Genomic DNA, 26,658 nt, shown 5'->3' with positions numbered 1-26,658 from the left:
AGCCCCGGCCTGGCTTCCCTCAGGCGACGGTATTCATCGCTTTGTAACTCGTTGGTAGATCGGTCAATGATCAATTTGTTCGCGGCGATTGGGGGAGGTTCGTGTTGGGAGCGGGGTGGGGAGGAAAAGGGAACGACCAATGTTAGTGGGAAAGGGGGGAGGTGGGTTAGGGTTTCCACAAAACTGTCAGAGACAGAGCATTTGAATTTTCCTACTTTCTGAACAACTGAAAATATCGTCATCATTTCTGTCAAGTTTACGTTGACAAATTTCAACTTCAAAGTGTGTTTTTGGAAGCATGTCAATGATCAATTTGTTCGCTACGATTGGGGGAGGTCCGTGTTGGGAGTGGGGTTGGGTGGAAAAGAGGGACCGACCAATGTTGATATGAAGGGTGGGATGGGTGAGTTAGGGTTTCCACAAAACTTATTTTTGAACAACTGGAAATATCGTCATTGTTTTTGTCAAGTTTACGTTGAGATGTACTTCTCCAATTTCAACTTCAAAGCGTGTTATTTGAAATATGTCAATGATCAATTTGTTGGTCGCGATTGGGGGAGGTTCGTGTTGGAATAGGGGTGAGGTGGAAGGAGGGAACGACCAATGGTGATGAGAAGGGGTTTCATTACAACTGTAACTTGCTGAGGTTCAGCTCTGGCTTCGTGTTGACGCCTTTTTTATGCGTTTTGTGGGGATTTTCAATTGGTGAGGTTTTCTTTTTGTCCGCCAGCTCGACAAAATCTCCTAAAAAGACGCCAAAAACAAGCCGGGACCTATACACCTCTGCTCGGAGAATAAACCTAAGATAGATGAACAAATGAAATTTTTTTTTTTTTTTTAATTTCGTGTTTGCGTTGAAATTCCCTTCTCAAGCTTTGACATCAATCAAGGAAACCTCCTTGCTTCAATCGACCAAAAGAAACACTTTGCGTTAAAGGCAGACATTTGATCAGTAAAGTCATACACAAGCCTGGTTTAATTAATAACTAGTTGTTTCTCAAACACCAGATTTGATACTGAAGTACTAGAATTCTAATTGTAACGTGATCATCATTCAACTTCTCCTTGTTAAGTATCGCTGGACCTTTTTCATTGCGCAATTTTAACGTTAATAATACGTACAAAAATTGATAAAGAAATAAATGACTATGACCTCTGTGATCTATAAGGGACCAATCACCTCGAGCTTGTTAGGGTTGTTTGTTCGACGGCTCGAACAACGTTTAACAAACACTTCAATACTATCGACTTTGACGTCAAATATTTTACATGTTCAACGTCAATTTATATGCATTCGAAAACTCTACCACCCCCTGTTGTCATTGGACAGTCCCCGATACTTCACCATGGCGTTCAAGACAAGTCAGAAGAACGTGTTTGATTTTTCCCAAACTTTCCTCCCAACGATTCTGTTTATATCTCAAAACGTGCAAATCTGGTACCGAACAGTCTAACAGTAAACCGAACCAGCTATTTTGGGGCCCAGATTGGCCTCTTCTGCACTTGTGTGAAGCTCCGCCTTTTTTAATTAACCTTTGTTTGGCTGCTGCCATGCTCCTGCCGCCCACTGTGACCATGCGAGGCGTGGTCTAATCCCGGCCGGTAGAGGTGTACGCACACACACCGCGGCTTATTCCTCCTGTTCAAACAACCAAATTAATGCCCGTCTCCCCGGCAACCATTGATCCGGCATCACGGTGCTTGGCGGACTGTCAACACGGCGAGGAGTATTTGTATGCACACGTGTGTCAACCCTATAACACCTGGTCGACACCTGCTGGCTTTCCCCCATGCAAATGTGCCCCCGCATACCGTGGGTCCCTTCCCGACACCTCCGCGATCCGTCTCAGCTCACCCCCTAACCCCTCCCTCCATGCAGTCCGCTACCACAAGGCCGGACTCAACCCGACATTCCTTCCCCTTTCCCCAGCAGAATGCACGCCAGGCCCTCGCTGCTGCCTTTGTTCACAGTATTTGTATTATTTAGCCCATCTCCCATCGCCACGGGCGGGCGGTTGTTGTCTGCGCTAGGGGCCCGACTCCCTGCAGCGCAGCTAGAGTTTCCCACCTTCTTCCCCAATGTGGTCGGACACGGTTTAAACATCAGTACAGCCCGAACAGTAGAAATATATCCAAGCTATACACCAGAGACAGCATCGGGTCTGTAATACAAACTGAACGCACAGCCAAACATGGTGCCAACAGTTTGAACAGAAAAACAGATTTCCGGAGGTTGTAAGTCTTCTGTCCTCTCCACGGTGCTGTCACCAGACATTAGCATTCGAAAAGACCGACTGTTGGAAACCCCGGTGGGAAACATTTGATGAGAGGCCGCTTTTGGTGTTCAGCACCCAGGGAATCTTGCCTGCAAGCACCGTTTCCAATTCACTCGCAGTTTACCCTTTGAACAAACACTGAAAGGACCCTTTGTGTTGCCCTGCACACCGAAGATATCTAAAATAGCCCAATAGGTGATAAGGAATCGCAATAGGTGTGATAATCCTTGATGGGTGGATTTGGTACTAGAGATTTGGGCTCCCAAATCAGGTTTACATGCAGGAAGAGACTAGCAGAGTTGTAGTTGTACAGTGTAACCGTATAGCAGAGTAGAGTAAATTTTACACTGCTCTGAAGAAACCGAACACTGCACAACAGGCTTACAAGAATGAAACACACACAAACACAGTCATACTTGGGACGACGCAACCCTTTCACAGGTCTTTATTTTTACAACTTCCTTGGAAGAGGAATACTTTTAGTAAGTCTTTTTGAATAATTTAAAATATACAACTATGCCTGACATGCGGGTAGAGAGAGCTAGAGGGGAAGGAAAGCGCAGTGTTTTTACTCAACACTAAACGAACTGAGGTAACGTTAAACCGAACCGCCATCTTGAAATGGCAACTACAACTGGAAGGTGAAATGGGGTAGACTCAAATGTCACCAGGGCATGATAGAAGTGTGAATAGTCAGGAAGAGTAACATTTTCCTATTCAGAAATGTTAATTCAAGAAACCTGCAGCACCATAACATGGAGAGAAACTCACACAAAAATTCTGTGTTTTTGTTTTTCCAACCGAAAGCAAAGAATATTTTTGTGATAAATGTGGGTGTCATATCATATATCAACTCAGGGACAGGTCAAAATCATGGGGTGATTATACAAATTTTCCAGGTAGCCAATTCTTTAATGTTTTCTCCAAAATTCTTTCTTGTTTTCATGTACCATTCACAATCCTTCCTTCCCTGACGGTTCTAAATGCCACAGAACCCAGACCCCCCAAAATAAACTTCTTGGTTTGATACAAGTATTTTTTGCTCCAATACTTGGGAAATACTTCTTGTACAGCTTATGACTAACAGGTCGTGACTTTACAACTTAGATCTACTTATAAATGTTAAGTGTTCGAGTGGTCAGAAGGAGAGGTAGGAAGGTAGAGGGGCAAGTTCCGTACTACAGTTAGAAAGTAGCGAAGTGTTCTAAAGCGTTTATAAGTTATGTTCCTCACTCCATTCGGCTTGGGGGTTTTGTACAGGTACTAGTATGAGGAGTGCCTTTCGATGCTAATGCTACTACCGTAATTATTAATGGTAGAAAACACAGCACAACATATTCTTCTCAGCATATGTACATCTGTTGTGTGCTGTGAGAGTTGTATATAAAGTCTTTTTTATAATTGAAATATATATTAGATTATTATATTAGTTATGTTACAAAATATGACCAATTAGTTAATAAAATTATACAAGAGATGAGTAACATATACAAGGAGAGCGTCCGTCTTGGGAGAGTTCTTGACGGCGCGCTGTTGACGGGCGTCTGCGAAGCAGTGAGGTGGGACTCTATCGTTCTGTTAGGCTGAGTTCTCCCGGGGTTCGGATGCAATCTGTAGACATCCTCAAGCGCACTCTTCGCTGCTAGCGTGAAGTTGGCGTCCCCCGTGGTCATCAGGTCAAACACGCAGGAATCCAGGTAGAAGTCTGTGACGTTGCTCTGCATACACTTCGCGATCGCCATCTCCTTCGGCATGGCGACCTCACTGCGGTGGACCACCGTGTTCGATGACTGAGGCGGGTTCTTAAGGAATTCCACGTAATCGATCCGTTCGCTCAGCGGGCATCCTTTCACGCACAGTTGCAAACCGTCCTCGTCGACGTTACCAGTGTTAATCACGTCCTCGGGCATCCGGATCGCGAATGTTAGATAATTTCCGATCTGCCGCAGCACGATGGTGGTGTTGATGTAGCGAATGTGGATCTCCACGTGGTGTCCCGGCACCCGCACGTCCAACACGAGGCTCCGGATACCGTTGGGGCCGCCACTGCGCGTCCCATCGGCGAAGGCATCGGGGAGGTTGTTCTGCTGCGCCTGGTAAACCTTTTCCCGCGCACACTCTGCTACTTCTCCCTTCACTATCACCGTCAGCTGCAGGAGCACAGGAGAAATTAGATAATGAACTTTAGGAATTACAGAACCTCCAAAAATACAAAGGTCTACACAAGGTTTGTAAGAATATCTTTTGAATCAATCTATATACAATAGAGCCATTGCCTTTGGATCTAGATGTGAAAACACAATACAACAAGGGGGCCCAAAATCTAATCATTTCGAGGTCTCAAGGGGACCCACCACATACCAAATTTTTATCAAGACAATCCATTCAAGCTCTTCAGTTATCTGTTCACAAAGGGACACGCACACACACACATGATCGCTGACGAAAACATAACCTTCTTGGCGAAGGTAATTATTACAAATATGTGGAGCACTAGTCTAGAGTCTGGTCTCCATAGGTTGCTGTAAAAATAGAAGAAGTTGGCCTACTGAGGTGCAAAATGTGCTTCTATGACCAGTTAACTTCTTCTGGCATATCATGAAGTGCAATCAGTCTATCTTTAGTGTTTGGCTAATTTTTACTAGTCTTTCCAGCAGCCAATAGAGTCTGGTAGAGACTAGTAACTATAAAGCTACAGACTAGTTAACGCTCAGGCAGCGAATGCAAAAGAGCTTTTTAAAAATACACATGTCCTTACTCGAAAGGGCACCTACTGGCTGAACTTCAATGTGAATATATTCAAGGTGAATATTTACCTTACAAAAATACAAAGGTCCATAAAATTTAGTTGCAATTTGAACTTTCCCATGAATGGTCAAGATGTGTTCCACTTCGCTTCAACAACTGGTCAAATTACATGTTCTTTGAAGAACAAAATGTGAATTTGAGAAAGAAGGTTGAGTTTCCAAATCTTGCAGGAACCCAGCTGTGCTGCTAAAGGAAGGGGTCTGGTATCTTCATTTCCTGTATGTTGTTTTCTTTTTAGGGGGGCTATGTAAACAATGATAGGTCAAAATTACCATGAAAAAAACTTGTTGCAAACAATGGAGGCCAATGAATATTCTACAGACAGGCACACATGTGCCAGTGTAGGCAACAGTGGAGCAATTGTCCTCATCTTAGTTAAATTTAGGGTACTTATTTCAAAAGGCAAGGGGCAAAGAGTTGCAGTTTATTGTCTTTTTTTGGTTAGAAATGGTCAACAATAATTTATTTTAGGTCACATGTTCTGGAAGTATTTCTTTCCATCAGATCAAGGACATTGTCCTTGATCAGATCAGCTTTTCTCAGAATCAGTCGTGAATCATGAATATGTATATCAGTTTGGCCGCTATGATAAGGCTTCTTTCCTATATCCTCTTATCTGACATCACAACTGCTTTGTTGTTGAATGCTCACCAGTTGATTCAATAAAAATTATAGACTTGCAGTAAAATTCTTGTATGAAACCTCCCTAATATCATACCTGGTTTGTCCCCAGATTTTCAAAAAGAGGCTGGAAGGAGATTTAACCCCAGAGGTGTCAAGGTGGACTGGATTGAACTTCCCAGCTTTTGAGATATGTATGCAAATTCAGGACACTTCTAGGCTAGATAAATACACCTATCATGTCGTTTGTTGTTGTAATTTTTTTCATACAGAAAAGTCAACAATAGTAGGTCAGTGCTGGGAAGAAATAACTCCTTTTGGGTTCCCAACTCTAGTATTACTAACGTGATTAGTCAACCTGGGTGGCATTTAATTTCCACATGCAGACTTTCAACAGTTGCTGGGGTAACTCTGTCCAGGCATGTTAAATGGTTCTTTTTACATGAAAGGAAAGTTTCTTGCATGGAGCAAGAACGATCTCTTGTATATGCAGGAAAAATAATACAAGGCAATGTACATCACTACATGTTCAAGACTTTGGGAAATAAAAATTTGTGATAATCTTTCTAGAATTAAAATTAAAAACAACTCCAGTTTAAACCCTGGACCCGGCTGGACGACTATCAAATGCAGTATTTTCATTTTATAAACTACAAACTTCAAATACTAGAAACTGATGATTTAGAAAGATGTATCTTTTATTGTTGAAGGTGATCAAGTTTATGTTTTTTGGGGGAGACTTTCCAAAATTTATTATGTGCTAGGATAAGATTTCCTTTCTTATTTTTTGAGGAAATCAGAATAATAAGACTGTGTTATTCTATTACACCTCCTGTGTTATTCGAAGTCATCATGTTTTTCATACAAGTTGTCATTCAAGAAATATGACGCCGAATTAGGCCAGCTTAGAACCTAATCAGCTAAAATGGGTCAGCTTTCGGCTGACTCGCTTACGGATTGTTTATCTAGGACGTGTTCTCACTTGTGCCCCCTTTTGTTCTAGTGCAGTCTAAACGACAGTACAGGTTTCAGCTCTTCAAACCACTTAGAAATGACGCTCCAATTCATGAAATAAGTGGCCTTCTCGCCAGCACAATGTTGTATATTTTCAGTGGGAGCTATCTGACAGAGAATGAAGTGGCGTGGAGAGGGTTATACATATTTCATGCGCGCTTATCAAGTACTGTGAATTGCCCATTCTCAAGTGGGCTCGAAGGGCCGTCCACCATTTGTGGCTACAACTACAAGACTTTTTTTCTTCCTTTCCCCACACAAAAGGTACGTGTCTGGGTGAACTTTGGCACCGCCGTGTTCCAACAGCCAGCACGGTAAACAGGAGGCTTAGAATTAACCTTGTAACCGAACCCGCGGGACTTTCTGAGGGCCAGGTTTGGGGAATGTGATTTTAGCTCGCTCGGGGCTGAAAATGAGGATAGAAACATCGGTATATTTACCTTGGTGGTGGCTGTTGCGGTGAATCCGTGCGATGCTGCTACAGCTACCGGCACGTTGGTGACCTGTACCGCTAAGTAAGCATTGTCGATGAGCGGCCAGGCTCTGTCTACTTTACACGTCTGAAATTTATCGTAGAACGTCCGTAAGTGGGGGTCCCCGAACAGCCCGCAGTGTCTGTACACAGTGTTTGTGCCCCCACGATAGGCACACATCTGCGGCAAGTGTTCCTGTGTTGGCCTGGTGGGAACAGGTTCGTCCGATACATGAGTACAGTTGTGTGTCTGCATTAAATCGTCGAATCCTCGGATGGTAGAGTGGTAGTGCAGGTCCCCGCGGCACTGGCGTGCAGTCCTCCGGGCGCATTGCCTGGCCTGCCGCAGAGCCCGGCAGTACAGCACCAGGTCCCGCAGGTTCTCCGGGTTCAGGTCCCGCGTGCTCGCCACGAACTCCGAGTTGCACTTCGTCACCCTACAGTCCGCATGTACTGGGGTAGGGAACACAAGGGACAACATACAAGTCAGAAATTGTGTCTAGAATATTTTCAAAAAGAGCCGACAAAGACTAAAAAGAGTCACCAAGCGCCGCCGCCCTCCCCACTCTGTCCCCGACATTCTATCCTACCCGCGGCGGCTCCTGGCATTCCGCCCTGATCCCCCCCATTTCTTCCCTCCCCGACACGAGCTTAGCACAGAAACAAAGACGCTGGAACAGAAGGAATGTCTCCTTACCTCTCTGGACGAGTACTGCGACGACCAGCAGCAGTAAGACGGGGTAGAGCGGGCGAACTGCCGACCCTAGCGTTCGCCCCGTCCCCATGCCCTTCCATACACCGCAGCCACAGGGCGAGCGAGTCGTCTCTCTAGCACGATATGCCCTGTAGTCATGAAAATAGAACCACAAAGTCGTCCATCAATCAACCTGACACATATTCAATAAGGTCCTGATTACGGCAACGTCTGCTGGCGGATTCGCGCCCGAAACTGTCCAGTTTGGTCCCCATGCCGCTACAGAGCGGTCGGGCAGGGCTTGGGAGTCGGCAGGGAACGGTTTTTGCGGGCCATGAGGAGAGAAAACTGCGCTGGGAGAGAAGAAACGTGTCGCGAATGGACGGGACACGACGGAAACCCGATCGGCGCGGGCGAATTTTTCTCCGCCTTCCCCCAGCTAGCCGATCACATGGGGGTAGATCGAGTTTCTCCAACCAGCTGTCAAATCTAATTGCAAATAAACACAAGACCGGGCTACGTGATTGGCCGGCGCTGACACGGCTAGCAAGGCGTGAAGTCTTTTTGTGCGGCCCGGACCTTTTGTCCTGGCCACTTTGTTCCAAACTGCCCCACGTCAATCACTTCAGTTTACGTTATTAAACTATTTCCACCCGGCCAAATCTACTAGTACCCCGTGAATCCCTCCCCCCACATATAACGGCTGGTCCCCTTAGCTTCCTTCTAGCCGATCGCGGACGATTCGACACCTTTCACCGAAGGTGTGAAGAGGTCGAACTTTCACAATTTGAAGTGTTTATCGCCCTTTCTTTCCCGCCTCTCTCCCACACTCGCGGGCTGTATGATAATTCGTCTCGCTAGCGAGCGAGGTTTAGCACTTCAGGCGAAGATGGCTATCTCTTATCCCGGCGAAATTTGTACTTGTTGGGTGACAGATTGGGAGTATTAACACCGAGGGCATGGGTAGGTAAACTCGGGCTGATTATGTTCCCCTTTGTTGGTTCTTCACTTTTAATTAGCCCCTCTATTCAGGCTTTGTATGCATCAGAATCACACAGACATATTGTTACAAGGGTCCGGTGTGGTTTCACCACATATCAGCACAGGAAATCGGAAAGACCGAACCCTTATCAGCCACGGCGAGGCGAATATATCTAATCCCGCAACACACAAGTATCCCGTTCTATTTGTTTACCCGCGTGTATACCCTTGCATTCTCGGCTTGAAACCTATACACCAGGACAAAGTGGGCTATTCCTCTGACAAGGGTAGCGATGCCAACGGGACACCGGAGATGGCCACGGCGTAACGTCGACATTCATCAGAACATTCTTCTCTTTCCCACCAATTTACAACGCCAATGACGCTTCAAAAATATTTGTAACCTCCCAGCAAAGCCTAAATTCACAAGCCACAACATATAACTACAATCTACACCCTTCTTCGCTTAAAAATTGTGTGTACGAAGGAAAAGTTGTGACGAAATTATCATCAAATAAGTATTATAAGTAATTGAGAAAATTCTACTATTTCCCACGAATTCACTCAAATCACGACATACAACTACTATCTACACTAGGCTTCGGTTAAAAATCATGTCTACGAAGAAAAAGTTGTGACGAAATTATTATCAAATAAGTCATGAAAATATGATTCCCTTTCCCACGACTTTCCAATGCATATTCACTCTAATTACGACATAAAACTACAATCTACACCCTGCTTCCGTTAAAAATCATGTCTACGAATGTAAAGTTGTGACCAAATTGTTATCGAATAAAATTATAGTTAAATAAATGTTGCAGCCCTGATATATACAATCACGTCCACTGAAAACCACCGTAAAGTAGCATTATTGTGTGTTCTATAATGCATGGTTTGTAATTGTTGGAGACACCCTTTAACGATTCACATTCTTTCACTTCGGGGTATGAATTATTTACCTTCATGTTATATTCATAAGACTGGCCATTTCACGTTCGGAAATGGCACTCGAAAAATCTAGGCCAAAAGCAGCACAATATCTAAATATCGTTGGACCGACAATCTTTTTTAAACGGCATGGTCACTTGAAATTGGCTCTAAGTCTTTGCTAAATTCTGAATCTAATTTACTTTCTGAGAGGCAATGCCGTCACAGAATCTTGTATTGAACCAAAGCTCTTCAGAGCTGAAACTAACCAATTATGGAAACGCGGGAACAAAGAGAAAGCCGAGAATGAGGACGAACACACACGCACCCCGCTAGGTACGGAATACAAATCCCTTCACCCACGGGATAGGGCTTTATACACGTCCTCCTGGGAGAAGAAGCCTTTCTGTTTGTCTTGAATTTCCCACTGTTGTTATCTCATTCATATTCATACGTATGTTCTACAGGAGGAGAGTTTTCAACTTGAAACATCTGTTCAGCGTAGAAGGATGTACAAGCAAGTGAAGATTACAGGAAGAACCATTTTAAGTCCTCAACTGATCCTTAAATCCCTTTACATATTGAAGAATGATTGAAGACACAACGATTCTAGTACTAGGGCAATGTCAATTGTCATTTCTCACATTAACAGCTGTCGTAAGAAGCGAGAATTTGAATTATACATTAGTCATTGTAGATGCAGTAGGATATCACATTCTTATATCAGTATAGTTGTACCAAGTGGTTGTACCAAGGAGGTTATATATCTTTCTAAAACCTCATTGGTTGTACTTTTGCTTTATTTTATCTAATTATTCAATTTTATCACCATGACATGTACTTGGCTTGTAAGACTAGAGCATAAACTTACAATAAAGGTCTTTCATTAATTCATTCCTATAAAATTCTAGACGAAGATAGTGAGAAGAAATGTTTGGCAGTTCAGCTCTAAAGAACGTTTTTGCAGCATAGTTTTTAAGAGATCGATTCTCGCCAGAAGTTGAAGCGGGTCCAAAAGGCCGAGATTTTACCGTCAGTCTGCTGGAGTTGCGTGCGCGAAAATGTGCTGAAGTTTCCCCGGGGATTAGCTTTCGTGCCACATCCATTTCGTTTGAACCCTGCTCCCCCCAGACGACATGCACATCTGGTGGTACAATCCTCCCCGCGCCCGGCTAGCTCTCACTGCCAACAATCCCGCAGCACGACTGGACAACATCCCCCTGAAATCCAACCCGGAGGCTGGACAAATCGCCCTCCGAATCCCGCACAGCCCGTCAAATTAATAGAACTTTATTGGGTGTTTATCACCTAATGAATGATAGCGTTAGTCTGACTGATTTACTGTCAAACCGGGAGTCAATCACTGTAATTATCATTCGGGTATAAGATTTACACTTCTCTACGCGTTTGTCTTGACCCTAGTCTCCAAGCAGACCCAACGGTTACAAAGACAGTATCCAACTGGCAGAAGGAGTTTTTAAAATTTGCATAGTCTCCAAGCAGACCCAACGGTTGCAAAGACCGTATCCAACTGAGAAATAATTTTTTTTTGCAATCCGACAGTGCCTGACAACTTCCCTGGCTGACTGGAGCTTCTCTGGCTATTTTGAACGATTTTGGCACCTTTGAGATCTGCTTGGAGATTCTCTTGACCTTACTCACCCACTGTCTGTTTGCGACAGAGAAATTCCAGGGCTACTAGCTCTGAATCCTAGCTGTCTTCGCCACCCAATTTGTGGGAGATTCCCTCACTTAGCAAACGGCCCCCAATATTGAACAGCTTAGGGTAAACTATCGCTTGTCTTACAAATCCCCTTCTTCTCCGAACGTTAAATTCTTCACGGGGAATTGAAGAAGACACGTGCAATGTTGAATTAGGTATCATCTCAGGGTATATAAGGGCAAGTGAAAGTGATTTGACATTCCATTCCACAGTGACTGGATCACAATTCGGAGAATTGCTGTAACACACGACCTGCCAGCTGTCTATATTTCTATTTTTGTACTATTTTAGGTGCACACGAGTTGAGGTACACCGGGTTTTATTAGCTCAGCTGCTAGATATCATGGCGGAGCGAGACACCGCGAGATCACAACAGATCAATAAGGAATTTTGATACGGTTAGATATCCGAACGCGCATCGCATGCATGGGAAAGGCGTGTGTGCCAACTTTCACAGCGATACGAGTAAGGAATAGTTCTTGCAACACATTTGAAAAGATTTTCGCTACTTTGAAGCAAGGAGGTTAACCTCCTTGTTTGAGGTTGGTCCAAAAGGCTTATATTTTAACATCAGTCTGTTTAAAAATTTATCAATTAGGAATTTTGATACCAATAGCTTTCTACGTGCGTTTTTGTTGAGATTTTTACTGCGACACGTCTAAGGAATAGTTCTTGCAACACACTTTTGAAAAGATTTTCGCCACTTTGATGTTGGTCCAAAGGGCTAATATTTTATTTCTGTTAAAACTTATCAATGAGGAATTTTGACACCGTTGGCTTTCCGAATCCAAACATATCTGCGTTTGTGCTCCGACTTTCTCAATGCGATACGTGTACGGAAGAATTCTTGCAACACACTCCAAAAGATTTCGGCACTGAATATTTTCCCATCAATGAGGAATTTTGATACCGTTAGCTTTCCACAATCCACATGCGTTTGTGTTTCGACTTTCACCGCGATACGGAATAGTTCGCACGTATCCCGACCGACGTTAGGTGTTAGTTCAGCTGTTTAGCTTCGTCCTTGTCGGAGCGGAGTATCGTTTGTCAGAAGGACGGATCATAGCACGTCCGACAGGCTCATCTGTACATCGGGCTGCTTGGGTCAACCGCCCAGGGCCAGACAGACACGGGAGTAATTGGCTGTTTACGACTCGAAAAGCGCCGATAATGCGGTGGTGGCAACCCGCGCGGTAAAACACGATAAAACGTGATCGTGTCTTCTAGTAGGCTCTACCAGCCTCCGCGGGTCGCTGGGAAAATAGTAGAAATTGGCCAAATAGAGTCAATTGTATGAAGGGAGTCGGCTGCGGAGAGAGGGTCAAATATGCGAATGATACCCTCCATGGCCAAAGTCCCCCAGCGAATGTTCTCCCTATAGCCGGCGCGGTTAGTCTGGTAGCGACTAGTATAACATGATAAAACGTGATCGTGTCTTCTAGGGGAGGGGGGAGATGAGGTAATGAGCGAGCTCTAGAGTACGCCTGGAAGGAATGGGGGTCAAGTAGAGATTAGCGGTGGGGTGTTCATCTGTAAAATCCCCCCGCCACCGTTTTAGACACATTTCGCACCGCCGAGGGGGGAATATCTACACCCAGGGTGTTGACAAAAGTAGAAGGAATATTCTAAATCTACATCGCCCACTTAAAAATGTCGATGTCTTGTTTTAACTTGTATAAAAACGGAAACAGAGCGATGTTTACATTGCCGACCAATGCCAATATTTGAAAAATACACATATAGGCTCAAGTGAGTTTCTGAGCTTTTGTTTTCACAGAAATACTGCCGTGATTTTGGATTTTAAGTGGGGTTGTCGGCTACACGGTGCTTAATTTCTACTGTATCGCGACTATATAATAGTATATTGTTCTCAGTTCTACCAAGTTATCATGATATAATTACACACCACTTTGACAAACCAGCGACTCTAAAGAGCTCAAACAAGTCTGACAAATTGCTCGATAGCTGGAAGATACGTGCCTATTTAGAACAGTACGTTTAAAGCATTACGAAGTGCCAGTGTTACGAGTATACACAATATAAATGGGTGTGTGTTTGAACATACATTACGCAACGACACATCAAGACAACACTCCCAAATCATAATACAAACAGCACTACCGGAAGGTAGGGTACGGTTCAGTTCAGGCTGACAGGAGGATAGAATTGCATCTCCAGACGACGCATTCCTTATGACTAGAGCTCGGTACCTCTAACACTCAAAAAGAAAATCTTTCTTACTAGTACGAGTAGAAAATCGTGTTGACACAAACTTATCTTCAACTTGGAAAGATCGCCTTCCACACAAACAAATCTCACACCACGAACTGCCTGGATGTGTGTGTGTGTGTGTGTGCGCGAACCCTACAGCTAGACATCTAGACCTACAGACATTCCGTCCTGAAATAAATAAACACACCTCTGAGTCGAAACGTGCTGGCCGGTTGTGCGGGCGAGTCTGTGTGCGCTGGCACGGTAGTGGTCCCACCACCCGCTCCCCCCGGCACGGTTCACGGGATCCATACGGGCACGCATTCCGCACCCAGCCCGCCAGACTGACACCAAACGGGCGGGGGCCGGACACCCGAACGTGTGAAAACCCTTCACAGACTCATATAATCACATTACAAACTGTTAACTGTCCGCGGGGGCCAGCCAGTAAAACAAATCGTGCACCGCGATGTCTGCTAGAGCAAGCGTTATACAGTACCCCCATCCACAGTCACAACCTCGCTGCGCCCGAAATGCTTTCAACCGTCAAAATGTCTACAGCGTGTCAGTTTACTTGACACGGCGCGAATCTAGGGGCCATGGCGGCCCGGGGTATAATAGACCCAGCCTCGCTACAAAAACAACCCAACATCGCCCTCTCTACGCACTCTAGCCCTCCCCCCGTATCTTCCACCGACATCTATAACATCGGAATAGATCTAGGACTCGTCTGCCACTTCGGTGAGGGCGCAGGGGCGTCGGTTTTGCAGCGGTGGAAAACAGCTTGCAGGCCGCTTGAGGCCAGTTCAACTATGACGGAACGGAGCAATCTGCCATTCAGATCCAACAGGGCGAACTGAAGGACCCGGGCTCATGTGGCAGCGTACGGCGGTATGCCGAGCTGCGCGTTCCTCCACTGTGTCCCCGCATTTTCTATCTATCTACCCATCTCGAGTATTCACAATCGATCAATTGCTGTTAAAGATACAACAGATTATAGCTAATAGGTTCCGACACTGTACGGTGGGGGCTATCGCCCATACTGGCCATTTCTTCGGGGCAAATTGAGCTATAATTAACCGAGAGCACATTCCTATCCACTTTAGCGTTCCCCAGCGAACGAGGAACGTTCCGGACAAAGTTTAGAGGAAACTAACGCTTCATATGGGTCCTAACATAATGTTGCCAAGCGATACGACCATACCTTCGCCTCTCCGTGTATCCACTTCACTCGACAAGCGTCTCTGGTGTTCGACAAAGTGTTAGGAGGCACACGGTGCCGTAATCACATGATCACAATTCATCCTGAAACGTACTCCCAGCGGGTCTTTTTATAATCCGACTAATAGAAGCTTTGTAGCGCCCGTTTTGTTTCAGCTACTTTATCATGCAAAGATATTCGAAACGGGTCACGTCAGGCTATTGTGTGTGTACGCTGCGGCTGTGGCACATCGGAATATGAAAACACGAGAGGCAAAAGTTGTTTCTACTTGGTGAAGGACGATCTCTCGCAAATGTCAACACGACCGGGCGCGATGGATTTGTGGTTTTGTCCGAGTTGATTCCACTTCAAAACGCTATCCGGTAGTTAACAACGACGAACACAACAAGGAAAAAGAAACATACAACAACCACAGAATAATAAAAATGTAAGACTTTCATTCTGGGTAATTAAGGGTTGAAACTGATGCTGAATTGCAAGACAACTACACCACCTGTCCATCCTCCAAACGCTATCTAGTAGTAAATGACGACAAACACAACAAGGAAAAAGTACACACAACAACCACAGGAAAATACAAAAACGTAAGAGTTTCAATCTGGGTAATTAAGGGCTGAAACTGATGCTGATTTGCAAGACAACTACACCGCCCTACAGCCTCAACACGCGGCCGTCAGCACGGAGGGCACCGGACACCCCATAGATGGGGCTAATCATCTCTATTAGGACAAACAAAATCCAAAGTTTACCAGTAAACAACGACGAGTGGGCGACAAATCCTCAGCAGAAATCGACAACTACGTCAAGCGAGAAGGGTTCTGTTATTTTTGCTACACAGCTGAGAGCGCAACCGTATCACTCTTGTAAAAAAACATCCCGACATGTTGGCCTTTTCTTGTATATGCTTTCGGGAACAACACAGAAAGGAAAAAGAACCGAAACAAGTACAACATACACGTCTTTTTCTAAAGCTGATATCGAATTTAAATCTGCTAGAGCAAGCACAGGCGGTAGTGTCAGTTATTTTCAGCTGTCATTTACGATTTTTAGTCCCTCCGACGTTCCCCTTCTATTAAAAAGATACCGTATTCTCCAAGCAGAGGCTTCGATCGAGAGGGGTAGTTTTGTCCGGGATTTTAACGTTCCTCTCCTCTCAGAGTGAGAGGAGAGGAGAGGAACGTTAAAATCCCGGACAAAACTACCCCTCTCGATCGAAGCCTCTGCTTGGAGAATAAAGATACCGGAGCTTGAAAGGCACTTTTTAAATTCCCGATAAACCCTACCAATCTGACTACACTATCAGTTAAGACTGTGTCAAACTATTGAACGGTACAAGAATGTAGATCATCCTGTTGAAATGCTACTCATCCATCCAATAGCCTGTCATGATCGGTGTCTGTTCAGATAAAACAATTTAGATCGCGAGATAAGATACGGGCCGCACGGGATCCCCCAGGATACACCCGTATCTTCGTATTTCAAACTTTTTAATCTGACTCTCTACAGATCTACGTAAGTTAGCAGTGAATCCCACGTTACCGGGTAAGAAGATCAGCGGAATGAAAGTTGCGACAGCCATCCCCCATGTCTACTGTCTGTAGTCTGGGGAGAACCATCGCCCGTGACAGCACTCACCAAGCCTTCTGCCTGGCCTTCCTTACATGGCCATGCGATTGAAAGGTCCTAAATCGTCCGACCACAGCAAATGTGGACAAGATACTAAGCAAATTTGTCAGAATCGAAATCGTGAATTTGCTTCCCCCGAACCGTCCCGTCCGTCTGTCTGTCGCGAGACCCACCTTCCTTCGATGCTCCTCCGCGCCTCTACCCCCGGCTTCTCTCCCATTGCCGGGCGCTCCCACCGCGGTTTCTCAGTCCCAGGCGATAGTCCTCTAGGAAAACAGCGAGGAAGTTGATAGAGGTCTAATTTTTCACTAGCCAGCTCGAGGAACAAGACAGAGCGTATTTATACCGCTGGCCAGCGTGTTGAATCAGGACACTGTGCAAACAGGGCGCAGATGTGTGTTTTTGTTCCGTGCGCGCCAGGAACGCTGGCTGGCCGGGGATGCCACATCAGGCCCACAGCTGTGGCGCTCTGACCCAGGATCCGTGGAGAATCGCTTCTGTACACCACTCCCGCTTCCCCTCCGCGGCCAGTCTACCCTCTCCACCCGCCCGGGAAAGCCACGCACGCACGGCGGTTTACACACGGCTGCCCCACTCTTCTCCACACTCTAGCACTACTCCTGGCTTCAAGGGTCTATCAACCATTACTTGACACCCTATCAAGTAATTTATGGTGGGTACAGCGGAGCCTACTTGCCAGTCAATGGCCCGTGACGTTTTTCTCCACGTTTTCAACAAGGGTACGACTTCGGGATCTTTCAAATCATCTTTCCCCTCGCCTAAAGTCGCCTACGCTACGAACAAACGTACAGGGTATGCTACGAAAGTGTCCACGATCGCACCAAGTGCCCTATGTTTGTTTGTTTTTCTGCCTTGTGGAGGACTGAAATAGAGTGACAAGTTTTGATGGCTCGGCGTGATTTGCGCTGGCGCGAGGCCAGGGCTCACTTGACAGGTAGTTGACAATACCGCAGAGACGGGCGATATACCCTCTCATGTCACCACCCTCCTCTTCAGACCTGCACCCCAGAAAATATCTTCAACACGTTCCTAACGCCGTACACGCCCTGCTATTTCCTTTTCGGGGGAACCGGGTTTCTACGTTTGGAGCAGGCAGGGTCGATAGCGGTGCGTCTCGTTCGTCCATGGTTCGTCCTAGCAAGGAGGTTATAGGAATTCAACAATGAAGAGCGGTCTAAACTGGAACAGTCCTACCTGACCGAAAATTCTACTCTACTCTCTACTCTACTCATATATAACTTCCTTGGTCCTAGGAAGTCCTACGATTTTGATATAGAATTGTCAAGCAGGGTGTGGCAGAACCAAAATCCGAGAAGGACCTAAGACAGGTTTTTCCGTACATAACAATACAGATACATTTTGCAGGGCAGACCCACAACTATCCCAAGAATGCCCACAGTTTGTGTGATGGGGCCATATAAAAAAGAAACATAGATGAACCAAGGTTTATTTATTCATTTCTGAATCTTTAGGGTGGTCCCTTCAGTTAACATGGTAACTGATAGAAGTAAAATACTAAAATACAAAACTCAAGAACCAGTTTTTCAGACATCGTCTTTTGTACACTTGGTTTGGATGGTTACACCCAAAGAGGAGAAGTGTTGACTGAAAAATCACTTTCCCCGAGGAACGCCCTTCCTGCACACATGCCCAGGCGGAAATCTGGAAATGTTACAAGCGTGGAGAACGCATTATACAGGAGAAGAAGAAGGAAAAGGTTGGTTACACCCATAGACAAGCATTGACTTAAAAAAACACTTTCCCCTGAGCAAGGGGGATACATCGAAACCTCCTTTTCCCAAAGAGAAACGCCCTTCCTCCACACCCGGTCCAGACGAAAATCTGGAAATGTTACAAAGCGTGGAGAAGACATTGCACAACCAGAAGAAGAAGGAAGTATCAACTAAAACACTTTCCCCTGAGCAAGAGGGATACATCAAAACCTCCCTTTTCCCCCCAATGAGAAACGCCCTTCTTCCACACCCGGTTCAGAGGGAAATCTGGAAATGTTACAAAGCGTGGAGAAGACATTGCACAACCAGAAGAAGAAGGAAGTATTGACTAAAACACTTTCCCCTGAGCAAGAGGGAACCATCGAAACCTCCTTTTCCCCCCAAAGAGAAACGCCCTCCCTTCCTCCACACCCGGTCCAGACGGAAATCTGGAAATGTTACAAAGTGTGGAGAACACATTATACAGCCAGAGAAAGAAAAAGAAGAATTTTTGGATACACCCACAGACAAGTGAATAAAAAAAACTTTCCCCTGAGCAAGAGGAGGGATACATCGAAACCTCCTTTTTTCCCCCAATGAAAAACGCCCTCCCTTCCTCCACACCCGGTCCAGACGGAAATCGGGAAATGTTACTAAGCGTGGAGAAGACATTGCACAACCAGAAGAAGAAGGAAGTATCGACTAAAACACCTTCCCCTGAGCAAGAGGGATACATCGAAGCCTCCTTTTTTCCCCCAATGAAAAAACGCCCTCCCTTCCTCCACACCCGGTCCAGACGAAAATCTGGAAATGTTACAAAGCGTGGAGAAGACATTGCACAACCAGAAGAAGAAGGAAGTATCCACTAAAACACTTTCCCCTGAGCAAGAGGGATACATCGAAACCTCTTTTTTTTCCCCAATGAGAAACGCCCTTCCTCCACACCCGTTCCAGACGGAAATCTGGAAATGTTACAAAGTGTGGAGAACACATTATACAGCCAGAGAAAGAAAAAGAAGAATTTTTGGATACACCCACAGACAAGTGAATAAAAAACACTTTCCCCTGAGCAAGAGGGATACATCGAAACCGCCTTTTTCCCCCAATGAGAAACGCCCTTCCTCCACACCCGGTCCAGACGAAAATCTGGAAATGTTACAAAGCGTGGAGAAGACATTGCACAACCAGAAGAAGAAGGAAGTATCAACTAAAACACTTTCCCCTGAGCAAGAGGGATACATCAAAACCTCCCTTTTCCCCCCAATGAGAAACGCCCTTCTTCCACACCCGGTTCAGAGGGAAATCTGGAAATGTTACAAAGCGTGGAGAAGACATTGCACAACCAGAAGAAGAAGGAAGTATTGACTAAAACACTTTCCCCTGAGCAAGAGGGAACCATCGAAACCTCCTTTTCCCCCCAAAGAGAAACGCCCTCCCTTCCTCCACACCCGGTCCAGACGGAAATCTGGAAATGTTACAAAGTGTGGAGAACACATTATACAGCCAGAGAAAGAAAAAGAAGAATTTTTGGATACACCCACAGACAAGTGAATAAAAAAAACTTTCCCCTGAGCAAGAGGAGGGATACATCGAAACCTCCTTTTTTCCCCCAATGAAAAACGCCCTCCCTTCCTCCACACCCGGTCCAGACGGAAATCGGGAAATGTTACTAAGCGTGGAGAAGACATTGCACAACCAGAAGAAGAAGGAAGTATCGACTAAAACACCTTCCCCTGAGCAAGAGGGATACATCGAAGCCTCCTTTTTTCCCCCAATGAAAAAACGCCCTCCCTTCCTCCACACCCGGTCCAGACGAAAATCTGGAAATGTTACAAAGCGTGGAGAAGACATTGCACAACCAGAAGAAGAAGGAAGTATCCACTAAAACACTTTCCCCTGAGCAAGAGGGATACATCGAAACCTCTTTTTTTTCCCCAATGAGAAACGCCCTTCCTCCACACCCGTTCCAGACGGAAATCTGGAAATGTTACAAAGTGTGGAGAACACATTATACAGCCAGAGAAAGAAAAAGAAGAATTTTTGGATACACCCACAGACAAGTGAATAAAAAACACTTTCCCCTGAGCAAGAGGGATACATCGAAACCGCCTTTTTCCCCCAATGAGAAACGCCCTTCCTCCACACCCGGTCCAGACGGAGATCTGGAAATGTTACAAAGTGTGGAGAACACATTATACAGCCAGAGAAAGAAAAAGAAGAATTTTTGGATACACCCACAGACAAGTGAATAAAAAAAAACTTTATCCTGGGCAAGAGGGATACATCGAAACCTCCTTTTTTTTCCCCAATGAGAAACGCCCTTCTTCCACACCCGGTCCAGACGGAAATCTGGAAATGTTACAAAAGTGTGGAGAAGACATTGCACAACCAGAAGAAGAAGGAAGTATGGACTAAAACACTTTCCCCTGAGCAAGGGGGATACATCGAAACCTCCTTTTTCCCCCCAAAGAGAAACGCCCTTCCTCCACACCCGGTCCAGACGGAGATCTGGAAATGTTACAAAGCGTGGAGAAGACATTGCACAACCAGAAGAAAAAGGAAGTATCGACTAAAACACTTTCCCCTGAGCAAGAGGGATACATCGAAACCTCCTTTTTTCCCCCAAAGAGAAACGCCCTTCCTCCACACCCGGTCCAGACGGAAATCTGGAAATGTTACAAAAGTGTGGAGAACACATTATACACCAAGGCACCCCTCTGAAAGCACCCCATCATCGCGCTATCTAACGCACCCTGCAAGACCCCGGCCCTCTCTGCTTGTTTTCTTTGCAGGAGAAAGCATTCCGATCGGCGGTTTTCTTCGGGCCTCCGGAGAGAAACAAGTGGAGACCCACTAAATCTAAACCCGGGCTGTATTTGTTTGGGGTAGCTCCACGCGCTGTAACATGTGAAGTGATTAGCTATACGAGTTGCAGTACGGTTTCCCACAGTCCTGCAGAAAGCCACGGGGCCACAAGGATAAACACAGAATAGATGGACATCAGAAGAATGGAAAGTCTCAATAATAAAGCATCACAGAAAGGAATCAACAATAAATCATGCCTGTAAAACGTTTAAAGAAAGTTGTATCGCGTCTTGTTGAGAACAACAACAGGGAAGCCAATATCAACTTCTTAAGTGATAATAAAGTGACATTTTCCTTTACTTAACCATTCTGGTTTCATAACTTTTTGTCAGCTATTTGAAAATAAGTTTGACTGTATATCAAATGGTGATCACTTGTACAGGTTTGACTGTATATCAATTGCCAGGTGGTCCTTATGTAGAGGTGGTGGTCACTGGTACAGGTTTGACTGTCAATGGCCAGGTGGTCCTCATGTAGAGGTGGTCACTTGTACAGGAACTGTATATCAATGGCCAGGTGGTCCTTATGTAGAGGTGGTCACTAGTACAGGTTTGACGGTATATCAATGGCCAGGTGGTCCTTATGTAGAGGTGATCACTAGTACAGGTTTGACTGTATATCAATGGCCAGGTGGTCCTTATATAGAGGTGGTCACTTGCACAGGTTTGACTGTATATCAACAGCCAGGTGGACCTTATGTAGAGGTGGTCACTTGTACAGGTTTGACTGTATATCAATGGTCAGGTGGCCCTTATGTAGAGGTAGTCACTAGTACAGGTTTGACTGTATATCAAAGGCCAGGTGGTCCTTATGTAGAGGTGGTCACTAGTACAGGTTTGACTGTATATCAATGGCCAGGTGGTCCTTATGTAGAGGTGGTCACTAGCACAGGTTTGACTGTCAATGGCCAGGTGGTCCTTATGTAGAGGTGGTCACTTGTACAGGTTTGACTGTATATCAACAACCAGGTGGTCCTTATGTAGAGGTGGTACAGGCTTGACATTATTCTATGATGTTGTAAGTATGACGACAATGTCGCTGGCACGGTGACAGCCCCGCTTTATTTTCTCAGGTGCCACGTTCGGCCCACCGACTTGTCACAGGTGAAATCCTCCGCCGACCACTCAACCGGAGGCTGCCAATGAATGGCAGCCTGACATTTTTAGCACTTCACAAATACTGCTATGGCAAGGGGGACATTCAGGTACACCGATGGATACTAAAGGTGTGAAGACAACAGCCTTATAACCACCTTCTCAACGTGTAGAACTAAGGAGGTTATACAGAGAACCTCCTTGGTAGAACAAAGTCCTCAAAGCTGACAGTCAAAAGAGACAAGTCTTTATACATTCATGTTCATACATACAGACATTCAGGTCCACCAATGGATACTAAAGGTGCGAAGACAACAGTCTTAACCACCTTCTCAACGTGTAGAACCAAGGAGGTTATACAGAGAACCTCCTTGGTAGAACAAAGTCCTCAAAGCTGACAGTCAAAAGAGACAAGTCTTTATGCATTCAGTTTATACATACAGACATTCAAGTATAATGATGGATACTAAAGGTGCGAAGACAACAGTGTTAATCACCTTCCCCTCTACTGTAGAAAGAAGCCCTACAAGCCTTTATATACTTGTTGCGTTGGTGCTATCAAACCGTTGACTTAAACAGCCTGACATTTTTAGCACTTCACAAATACTGCTATGGCACGGCGGACATTCAGGTACACCGATGGATACTAGAGGTGTGAAGACACCTTCCCCTCAACGCGTAGAACAAAGTCCTCCAAGCTGACAGTTAAAAAAGACAAGTCTTTATACTTGTTGTGTTGGTGTTATTAAACCTTTGACTTATACTGCTCTGGCACTGCAGACATTCAGGTACAATGATGTACTAGTATACTAAAGACCAGCCTTCTCTACTTGTAGAACAAAGTCCTCAAAGCTGACATTTAAACAGACAAGGCTTTATACTTGTTGTGTTGGTGTTATCAAACCTTTGACTTAAACTGCTCTGACAGGGGGACATTCAGGTACAACGTTGGATACTAAAGGTGCTAAGAGACCAGCCTTCACTACCTTCCTCCTCTACAAGTCAATGCCTTTATTTTTCTACTTGTAGAGCGAAGTCCTCAAATCTGACATTCAAACAGACAAGCCTTTACACTTGTTGTTTTGCTGTTATCGAACCTTTGCGTCATGAATGAAACATAACGCCGATAATCAAACCTCTTGAAAGCGCCGAGCAGGACAGGCCGGTGACAGCAACCTGTGATGAACCGCGGGTCTGCGGGATTAGCGCTCAGTCCGAGCAGGACCTGTTTTGTGTTCTTTAATGGCCCCGAACTGCAAATTAAACTGAGTTCTGGCGCTCTGCAATCAAGTCTGACAGCCCGGCAATAAGGGCGACCCATAGAAGGGCAGGGGGGCTGACTATGATGGACAAGGGGCGCGGAGGATTAGGCGGAGGGCAAACTTGTGCTGCTCTTAATCCCCGCAGGATAATCCTGGTCCCGACATGGAGCGTACCATCTCGGACATCTGTACTGTCCACAGGTAACAATGCCCTGCGTGTGAGACGAATACCTGTGATGCACGGGGTACAAAGGATTAACACCTGCGTCTTCAATACCTTTCCCTACCTGCAGAACTTTGGACCAAGGTGTTACGTACCTGATCTCCAAGCAGATGTAAGGATCCAACTATTTCTCAGAGTTTTATGCCTGTTTTTGCAACATATAGCACAAGGTATCGAAGAGTCACACCCGTGTCTGTAATACTTTTCCCTACCTGCATAACTTTGGACTAGGGTGTAAAGCACCTAATCTCCAAGCAGATGTAAGGAACCTGAGCCAAGTGTGTAAAGTGACAAGGACACAACATTGGAGCCTGTAGGGATAACAACCAACAACCTTCAGATTCTAAGTCAACAACCCCAACCACAACACAACCTTATTGTGGTAGCAAATAGCTGAATAAAAGTTTCTAAACAGGAACTATGCTGCTCCAGATGTCTTACTGAGGGACGACTGCGGTGTGAAAGATGTCGGTTAGCTAAGGAATGAATCCACTCTACTTTATACACAAGACCACCTCCCCACGTTCCAGCCCCATGACAAGTTGTTAACGCCGTCGGTTATCGATTGACCAGAGAGGAACCAAAGGATTAATGTTGGAGCAGGTAACTGGGGTTCGAGTAATCCCTCATCACTAGCCATGATCCCATTAATCCACCCGCTGGTGAAAAGATGTGCGAGCGCTGGCAAGTGGGGAATGTCACAGGGAGGCGCGCACGTATGTCGGCGGGTCACATGCCCTTGGGCAGGGTTTCCAGGTAAGCCCACGACACACAGGCTGGAACGACCCACGTCTGCGAACTACACGCAAACTCACAGCCCTTGTCGGCTGGGCAACATCTGACGGATATGCACGCTGGTGTCACTTCCTCCGTCAAAGGAAGGACAATGTGCGGAGAGGCAGAGATAGCCTTGCTGTGTTTGAGCAGTGCCAGCGCAACATCCTGGCCTCATCCTGACTTGTAGTCTTACAGTTCAACTCTACACACGTACGTGTACAGGGAGAGTCGGAGAGTGACCTGAAAGTGTCTTTTGATGAACACGCAAGAACTGGGCCTGGCGAGAAGAAAATATGGACACCCAAAATATGCTTACCAGCCGGAGTTACCATGTTTGAGCAGCGCTGGTGTCGCATATTGCTACTTCTACTTCTAGTACTTCAAATTCTAGCATTACAACTTTCAAGTTTTCACGTGTATAGAGTCAGAGAATGACCTGAAAGTATCTTGATGAAGAGGCACGAACTGAACCTGGCAAGAAGGAAACATGTACACCAAGAGATATCCTTACCATGTTTGACTTAAGTTAGAGCGTCACTTCCTGGTCTCATCGTGATTTGTAGGACTTCAGCAATTTCAACTCCTCACAGAGCGACCAGCAAGTGTCTTTTGACAAAAACACAAGAACTATACCTGGCAAGAAGAAACGTGTACACCAAGAGATATCCTTACCATGTTTCACTTTGACTTTGATCAGTGCTGGTGTCAAATCCTGGCCACATCTTGACTGGTAGGATCACAGCACTCACAACTCCTCACACACGTACTCGAGTGAAACTTTTGACGAAGACGCAAGAACTGGGCCTGGCAAGAAGAAGAAAACACGCACACGCCGTGCCGCCGCGAGAATCGAACCCGTGCGTCGTAGCCCACCCTCCAGATGTAAGTCCTCAGCGGCGAACACCAGCATTGTGCGAGAGACAAAGGTGCGCGCTGTCGGTTGGTGGTGTTAGAACAGGTGCGCTGTGAAACACCTCGCCCTATGAAAGGGCCTGCCTGATAGGGAACATACACAGTACAGGTACGCAACCACCGCATACAAAGGGCAAACAAGCGCTACTGATAGCCTATCTGACAAAGGTAAACATCCTTCAAACCTGTTGCCTTGATTAAATCCCCAACAAGGTGCTAAGGAAAACAACCAGTAAGAGGTCGTCGCACGGGTTTCTCCGCGTAAAGCCGGACTGACTTTGACGCATGTGGGCTGGGAGGACGGACAAAGCAAAGCACAATGACACACACAGCCAACGGTGCGGCTGATCCCCTGTGCTGAATGCATCCCCATACCGGAGTACACCCTCATATCCACTGCTGACTCCTCACACCTGCATGGGGAGGGTTTCTGGTGTCACTCATGGCTTCCCTTTCAACAAACCTGTCAAACACCCATCAAACGGCAGAAACAGGATAGCATATTTAATAACTATGTCATAACCCGCATTACCATTTATGAATAATAAAAAATTGTGTCCATCCATATGATATGTGAATATTCTCGTTAGGAGGATGACATAACCTGTCTTTGTGCGTGGGAAAAAAAACTCTCCGCTTCCCTTTCAACAAACCTGTCAAATGGCCATCAAAACACCAGAAACAGGATGGCATATTTAATAACTGTCATAACCAGCATTACAGATTACAATTTCTAAATAATGATTAAAATTGTGACCATCCATTTGATATGTAAATATTTTCCTTAGGAGGATGACATTACCTGTCTTAGTGCATGGGAAAAATTACTTCCATAGACACTCTTACAGAAGATAAGTTAGTCTGCTGTCGTAAATAACTGTGATACCTGTACAGGGCTGTCTCAAGGATCCGACCTTCTGTCTTGGGACGGAAATTTACTTGTTGGGACAGACAAAAATTTTACCCCTTCTGTCTAAACAATCTGAACTTCATGACATGAAATTTATGAAAAGGTATTTTTGTACGCTTAAACTGACAGGTTGGACAACGGACATTAACCATGTGGGCTCCCAAAAATGAGTGACAAAGAAAAAGAAAAAGAAAAAAAATGGAGACAGCCCTGTTGAAGATGTTCTAACAATTTATTAGCGACATAAGAATGATCTTGTCTTCTAATACAGCTCTTGGCATCAAATTTCGAGACCTATTTGAAC

The 26,658-nt window shown here is 45.4% G+C and overlaps 1 protein-coding gene across 7 annotated transcripts in view; it reads right to left on the bottom strand.

Moving 5' to 3' along the window:
* Nucleotides 1-2,689: 2,689 nt before the first annotated feature.
* Nucleotides 2,690-26,658, bottom strand: part of LOC136428997 (repulsive guidance molecule A-like) — a 104,744-nt gene continuing 80,775 nt past the window's right edge. For 2 of the 7 annotated variants that reach the window (XM_066418872.1, XM_066418873.1), the window contains exons 4-6: nucleotides 7,889-8,034; nucleotides 7,160-7,644; nucleotides 2,690-4,426 (exon numbers count right to left, since the gene is read on the bottom strand). In XM_066418872.1, the coding sequence (XP_066274969.1) occupies nucleotides 3,707-4,426; nucleotides 7,160-7,644; nucleotides 7,889-7,976 (1,293 nt within the window). In that variant the 5' untranslated portion in view covers nucleotides 7,977-8,034 and the 3' untranslated portion in view covers nucleotides 2,690-3,706. Of the gene's footprint in view, nucleotides 4,427-7,159; nucleotides 7,645-7,888; nucleotides 8,035-13,938; nucleotides 14,191-14,934; nucleotides 15,055-16,491; nucleotides 16,554-16,751; nucleotides 17,358-25,204; nucleotides 25,403-26,658 lie in introns of those variants that run through there. The other 5 variants (XM_066418870.1, XM_066418871.1, XM_066418869.1 and 2 more) reach the window with 5 other exon arrangements.

This window comes from Branchiostoma lanceolatum, chromosome 2, assembly GCF_035083965.1.
Source record: "Branchiostoma lanceolatum isolate klBraLanc5 chromosome 2, klBraLanc5.hap2, whole genome shotgun sequence".
In the NCBI taxonomy this organism is placed as follows: domain Eukaryota; kingdom Metazoa; phylum Chordata; class Leptocardii; order Amphioxiformes; family Branchiostomatidae; genus Branchiostoma; species Branchiostoma lanceolatum.
This window is presented reverse-complemented; position numbering and strand designations above follow the sequence as displayed.